General features: G+C 28.1%; 1 protein-coding gene across 1 annotated transcript in view; it reads right to left on the bottom strand.

Moving 5' to 3' along the window:
• Positions 1-2,692: 2,692 nt before the first annotated feature.
• The window catches only part of LOC110283395 (uncharacterized), a 32,564-nt gene continuing 27,524 nt past the window's right edge, over positions 2,693-7,732 (bottom strand). The window contains exon 3 of the mRNA XM_043041069.2: positions 2,693-5,677. Coding sequence (XP_042897003.1) covers positions 5,493-5,677 — 185 coding nt within the window. The 3' untranslated portion in view covers positions 2,693-5,492. The remainder of the gene's footprint in view (positions 5,678-7,732) is intronic.

Here is a 7,732-nt window from a genome sequence, read left to right as displayed (position 1 = left end):
ATTATTTCTTATCGAGTTTATTGATATTTGTAAGCATAAAATTTATGTATACAGTTATTTATAAGCTCAGAAATTCAAGTTAATGGCCAATTATTTACCGTGGGTACAATTTTGAAAAATTCCGATCCATAATCCCCACCATAAAAATGACCCTAAAAAATCAAATTAATTTTAGGAAATAAGCGGTATGTATTTCTTTTTAATAGTCGATCTCAATTCTGAAAATATTTTAGCATATATTAACATGCATTAATGCCCTTATAAAGTAATATTGTTCATCACTACGTATAAACAGTTCAAATACATATACATTAAAATAAATATATTAACTTAGTTCCACATATATTGTAGTGTTTTAAAAATTTAACAAAACTCCTTAAGCTTTTATAGAGTGTTATATAGAGTGCTATATAGAGTATTATATAGAGTGTTATAGCGAGCTTCTATAACGTGTTTTAAAAATTTTAAAACACTCTGCAAGTTTCTGTTTTAATTTCCGACCATTGTAGAAATCTTTTGCAGAAAGTGATGCAATCGACATCTTTTCATATGGAAAAATGCTGAAAATGAATTAATTAATTTTTTAAACAATTTCGTATGACATTATTTTTTATGCTATGAAAGTGATAATTTAATGAAAATTAATGTTTTTTTTTAAAATATTCAGTCGCATTTGCGAGTTTATTTTCTTTTAAGAGAAGTACGTTACTTAAATAAATATTCCACTTTCTGCCATTATTTAAAGCTTGGGACTCAGAAGGATATATTGCTGTTGAATAATTTATAAACGAAACAATACTGCCTTTTATTCAAAATTATTATTTAAAAGTGAGAAATAAATAAGTACATTTTTGAGAATAAACTTCAATAATAGGCTATTTTTTAGAATAGTTTTCTTTGAATTTTATGTCTTTGTTATTGAATAAATAAGACATATTTTAGCATTTTTTGCTTTTTGCTTTGTTTTGAGATTTGATAAAAGATTCAAAAGCTCGCTTAGTGTAAAATACGAAAATCTTCTTTATTTATTCTTGGCTTATTCTCATGTTAAAAGAATAAAATTAAAAACAAAAATAAATAAAAAAAATAATAAATAAAAAAGCACATTGTTGAAATTACTAGAATAAATCTAAAAATCGTTTTAAAAGTTTTGATTTGGGTCGAATATGAATATCTGAAGTTTATACCACCTTATAAGGTGAGCTTTAGCCGCATTTTGTATTTACTGGGAAGATAAGATCAAAAGGTGTTAAACACTGCAATCCAGACAAGTGAGGTATTGTTTACGATGCAGTTTTTACGCTGACTCGAATAAGACCAAACACAAGGCTATAGAGTTAAGAATTTCTGAAGTTATGAGTATTTTATGCATACACTTTTAAATGTGCTTATTTACGTTTCCTATATTGCTATCTAGATAAGTTAGGTATAGTTTCCTATGGATTTTCGAATAAAATGGGATAAAATTGAAGCTAACCGAAATATTAGCTTGTAAATTAAGAGGTCTTTAGGAATAAGAAAAATAAAATCTTTGATTTATATCCTTTATGCAAAAACCTGACAACTTTATGCAAACCTGATAACTTTATGCAAACCTGATAACTTATGCAAAAACTTGATAACTAATCATTTTATTAGGATTTCATTAGAATGAGAGTTAAAAAATGCTCAAAAACAATGTTTCAGTTATATTTTATATTTTATAACCGTCGTTGAACGGCCGACTCAATTTTATGAGTTATACGACTACTAATGTTCAATTCTTTAGCCTTCTAATTTTGAACCGAAACCAGAAGACAAGGGAACTCCTGGATCGAGTATTGGGAGAAATTTGCCTTCGTGGAGGACTTTTTAATGGAGCTTACCCGCATTTGCGTTACATGGAGAGAAAGACCATGAGAACCTCCCACGGTTAGCCAGACGGTGAGGGGACTCTAGCCCATTATCCGTCTACCACTGCGGATATTTCATGTCAGCGCTGTGGTCGGTGCAAGCCGGATGCAGAATAAATATCGACTGGGATTCGAGCCAGGTTCGCCTCATTGGAAGGCGAATGCTCAATCCCCTGAGTCATAGTGGTTCATGTCTCAGTTACATAGCAATGTCAGACGTGAAAATAGTTATAAGTAAAAAAAGGTAATACAATATAATTTTTATAACTCTAATAGCTCCTAACTATTGGATCTATCGACTAGATTAAATTCAATTCAAAGTAAGATAGAACATCAAAAATGATATCTCTCTTCTTTAGATATCAAAATCTAAGTTCAGTCAACCATATTAAGTTTTATTAACCATTTATTAAGTAACCATAATTTTTAAAACTGTTTCCGTATTCATATTTTACTTCCTCTGAGCTGGTCTATTTAAAAATACTAGCTCAAAAAAAAAAGATTCATGAATTTATTAATGAAGTTGGAAAAAAGTGAAACATTTCCGCAACAGTCCGTCGAGGGCCAGGCTATCAAAAAAAGCTAAGGATCAACAATTTCGTGACCATACCCAAATGATGTTGACAATGTGGTCAGCATTGCGTACCATCTGCCCTTACTTACCAGAAAAACCAGCTTATGAATAAAGTTGTGAGTGTTTAGAATTTGGGCTTAAAGATGAATTATTAATACTACCCTGAAATTAGATGAATTCGTGAAATTAAAAGTAGAATGAAATAATGCTACAAACAACATATGTATGCTACATCAAAAGTGTTTTATTGTGCTTCAAATTTATATGCATTTGCTTAAAGTAATTAATATTGCAAAAACACAGATATACGTTTTATTAACAGTAAACTTAACTTAATTATTATTTAATATTGCATCAAATATGAAGTAATGAATATCGCAAAAACATTGGTATTCTTTATCAGTTGTATCTCATTTCATTGTACTTTAATTATTCCATTAAATTTGAAGTAATAAATATTACAAAAAACATAGATATTCTTTATTAACAGTATTTTGTTTTATTGTGCTTTAATATTTCATCAAGTTTGAAGTAATAATCATTATAAAAAGCATAGATATTCTTTATTAACAGTATTTTATTTTATTGTGCTTTAATATTTCATCAAGTTTGAAGTAATAATCATTATAAAAAGCATAGATATTCTTTATCAATAATATTTCACTTTATTGTGCTTTATTATTTCATCAAATTTGAAGTAATAAATACTACAAAAAGCATAGATATTCTTTATTAATAGTATTTCATTTCTTGAGATTTAATATTTCACTAAATTTGAAGTAATAAATATTACAAAAAGCATAGATATTCTTTATTAACAATATTTTATTTTATTGTGATTTATTATTTCATCAAATTTGAAGTGATGAATATTGGAAAAACATAGATATTCTTTATTAATAGTATTTCACTTTATTGTGCTTTCATATTTCATTAAATTTCAAATAATAAATATTGCAAAAGAAGAAAAAAAAAGACTGATATACTTTATTTCAGAAGCTCTCAATCTCCATTCTGCGAAACACTTGGTGCTCTGCCAAACATTTCGCAGTTTTTTCCCGGAAAAGTAAGATACGTTAAAAAAATGAAGTTAATGAAAAGAATAATATGAAATTTAAAAAAAAAATACTGTGCTATTTCTTTGAATATTATTAGAATCAAGTAAAAATTGGTTATAGTCGTTCAGTTGCAGCTTTGTCTGTGAAATTGAAGAAAATGAAATCACTTTCAGGTTCTTTATTTAACAAAGCAAATTCATATCAAAAGTCAATCCAACCAGAATATCAGCTAAATATAATCCAATTATGAAGATCAAATTAACATCGTCCTTCATCGAAAATTTTGTTTAACGCAACCAAGTAAAAATTAGCAGCATATGTTAAGTATCAGAAAATAAAGTATCAACTTGTGGATGATTTCTGCACTATTTATTGTGGATTTTTTTTTTCGCGTATGACTTTAGCGTCATTAATTTGAAACTAGTCCAAATTACAAGCTTTTTAAGCCGAGAAATCTATTGTTCTACAAGTTTAAATGACGAAAAGATTTTTCATAGTTAGAGCTATTTTGTCAATCAACTTACTAAATACAATAAGTAGCTGTGAGACAAAGTTAAAGGTTCTTCTTCTTGCAGAAAAAGGAAATTGCTTTCTCCATGTTAACCTATGGAAAATAATAAGTACGGAATTTCCTTTTTCATTCAGTAATTATTATGTTTGAATAATTTTTGTAACATTTGAACAATTCAACAACAATTTGTAACAATTCAATTGATCTTAGCTAAATCTTTGACAGAGAATTTTTATTAAACAAAGTTATCATATTTTTTTTCAGTATTTTGTGTTAATTAAGATCAAAATAAGTGAAAAATATTATAAACTTTTTTATAAATTATGCTTATGAAATACTGCTTGAAACACTGGTATCTTTTTCTGCGGTAAAGGTGAAATCTTTCAAACACGAATCGCTTCAAAACAGTAATTTTTCAAATTTATACTTATTTTTTATTATTTAGATCTAAGAGAGAAAAAATATTTCATCATTGAAATTTCTTTAATTCAAAGAATCTTTATTGATAAGTTTTCGAACATGAGTGAAAAAAACTTTTTTCAAATTACGTTTTTTGGATTTTATATTTTAATATAAATATAATTCTGATTACTTAACAAATTTTTAGTAAGTATTAGCCTGCTTTTTTGTAATTAAAAAGTAGCAAAAAAATATTTTTGCTTGTAGTTAGAACATCAGAAAAATATATATAAAAAAGGACACCATTGTATTATTTTTCGTCAAAGCGTTAACGAATTATTTCCAATAAATATTTTTAAAACTTGAATTTTGAAAGAATTTATACTTTGAAAGGTTACGAAAATATTTTAGAAACTTGAACTTTGATTGACTTTAAACAGGTTTTAAAAATACCTAAAATATTAAAATTAAAAATATGATAACTATGATCAATTGAATAAATTTGAATGAATAAAATGAAACAAATATTGTTTAAAAATATTAATTGGCTAGGAAATAAGTAAGAGCATACCATAGGTATGTTTATATGGAGGAAGTAATCTCGTCTTTTAATGCTCCGCGAATTTTCAATTTCAAAAATACTCCGTGATTGATAAAGTTTGAGAACTTCTCATTTATTTCCTTTTTTTGTGCTCTAATATTACCTACATTAGTTAAATAATTTTAAATGATGGAAAAAACATAGATATGCTTACGTAAACAGGCTCATTCTATTATACTTTAATACAGCATATAATAATTTAATGTAGCAAATGTTGTAACTAATATAGATATGTATTAATGGTGATTCATTTTATTGTGCTTTAATACAGCATATAATAATTTAATGTAGCAAATGTTGCAAATAATATAGATATGTATTAATGGTGATTCATTTTATTGTGCTTTAGTACAAAATCTATTAATGGGAAGTTTTTTTTTTGATTAACTTGGATTGCATTGGAGGTGCGATGATTTCTACGCTAGGTGCATTTCAATTCTTGGAGAGCTTGAGAGTTTTAATTCTGCCCATCTACCTTCTCTTCCAAAGCTTTAATGTTGTCTGTGAAGCCTTTTAAAATATCAAATGCATCTCGTTCAGGGATACGATAGTCAACAAAAGGAACAGGCTCCCGAGCTCTTAAGATTTGTTGCCACAGCAATGGCAACGGGACAGAGCCCGCACTACTACGTTTTCCATGTCCTGAAACAAAAATAAACAGCATTTAAGAAGCAAACAAACATAGATTTCATTTTATTTCATAACAGTCGTTGAACAACCGACCCAAATTTGGGTTTACGATTATCAATGTTCAACTACGTAGCCTTGTAGTTTTGAACCCAATCCAGAAGACAAGGGATCTCCTGGATCGAGTACTGGGAGCCTTCGTGAAGGATTTTTTGATGGAGCTAACCTGCATTTGCGTTACATGGAGAAGAAGACCACGAGAACCCCCCACGGTTTGCCTGACGGCAAGGGAACTCTACCCCATGATCCGTCTACCACTCAGGATGTTTCACATCAGCATTGTGGTCGGTGCAAGTCGGAGGTGGAATTCGTATCGACTGGGATTCGAACCCTGTTCGCCGCAATGGAAGGTGAGCGCTCTATCCTCAGAACCATCGCGGCTCAACAAACTTAGAATTTAAAATGGACTTGACGGGGAAAAATCTAGTTTTGCAATTTTTTTTTGTAGACAATATTGGTTAAATGACTCATCCAATTTTATATGACTGTTTATTTAAAGCAGACGACGGATGACGTAAAGTGCGAAAAAATAAATGAAAAACTCAGATTAACTTTTGATCTAATGATCGGTTTTTTATGTACTTAGACTCAACCTTAATGAATCAAGAACCTAACCTTAAATACAATGTAAGAAGTATCGACACTTTCAGTGCATCATCCGTAAAATCAATTTTACCTTCAAGTCCCTCTCTACCGTAAAATATTATACTGTAATTTTTACAGGGATATTTATTAATTTGGTGTGATTCTGTTATTTTACATTGATGATTATTGTAAAAACTACAGTACGTCAAATTTTTGTTCGGTCTCATTTTCCACTAAAAATGGATTTTACCGTAAAAAGTGCAGTAAAATTTGATCAGGAATATTATCAGGAATTATGGTAAAATTACGGTACGGTGAATATTTTTTTATCTGATCAGGAATTACTTTTCGGTATCTCCGTAATAAATGACGTAAATCAAAATTTTGTATGCACTATTATTAAATTGTTTATCCAAAAATAATTCAATTTAAAAATTATTTTTCATAATAATTTATTATTTTTTATTATTTAATTTACTAATGGTTAAAAAAAACTGAATAGTTAGGTTTAAAAATATTTTACACCTATTTAATACGCATATTTTTAAATGATAAAATCCAATAATATTCGAATTATAATGAATAAATTCGAATAATATAATAAAGATGAAGATTACAGAACAACCTATGTACAGGATGATGACTACCTTTAATATATAGCTCTAGAATCCTTGTTAAATATAAAATAACAAAAATATGCAACATACACAATTGATATTTAAGCCGTGAATGCCTTTGAAATATAACAAGGAATGTGGGTTGAAAATATCACAACATGGTTGAAACCCGGAAGAAAAAGAAAGGAGTTAATAGACATACTTAGATATACCTCTAAGACTTACTGGGTAATTAAACTGGTTTTTATGTTTTCCCCTCCCACCTGTCTCACTAGTGTTTCGAGAAATTTCGGTAGCATTTTTGTTTCTTCTATACTTAAAGATTAATTTGTGACTCTAAAGTGTACACTTTTTTGACATGTATTACAAGTTTACAAGTATATTAAAAATATGCTATATGGTGATTGTCAGATCAATAATATGGTGATAGTCAGAAACCATTACAGTTCATTTAATTTTTATTTAATATTTTTTGTTCAATTTTTTATTGCTAATTTTTTTGTTTGACTAATATTTTAATTTAGAAATTCAATTAATGTATGGAGAACATTTTTGTGGATTTAACAAAAAAATTCATACTACTTCAAATATGAATTAAATTTTAAACTATGATCAATTTATTGAAGTTTTATTTGTTTCAATTATTATTATGAATTAACTCGAAAGACGTTATTTAATCCTACTGTCCTTTAATTACATTATGAGCTCTCATTAAAAAGTGCTTAACATCCCTTTTGACAGAAGGAGACGAGATTTAAGAGCAAAATTATTTCACTCCTTATGAACATTAATACTTTAGTAATTACCT

Source organism: Parasteatoda tepidariorum, chromosome X2, assembly GCF_043381705.1.
Source record: "Parasteatoda tepidariorum isolate YZ-2023 chromosome X2, CAS_Ptep_4.0, whole genome shotgun sequence".
NCBI lineage: Eukaryota > Metazoa > Arthropoda > Arachnida > Araneae > Theridiidae > Parasteatoda > Parasteatoda tepidariorum.
Note: the sequence above shows the minus strand (reverse complement) of the source record. Positions and strands in the feature narration are given on the sequence as shown.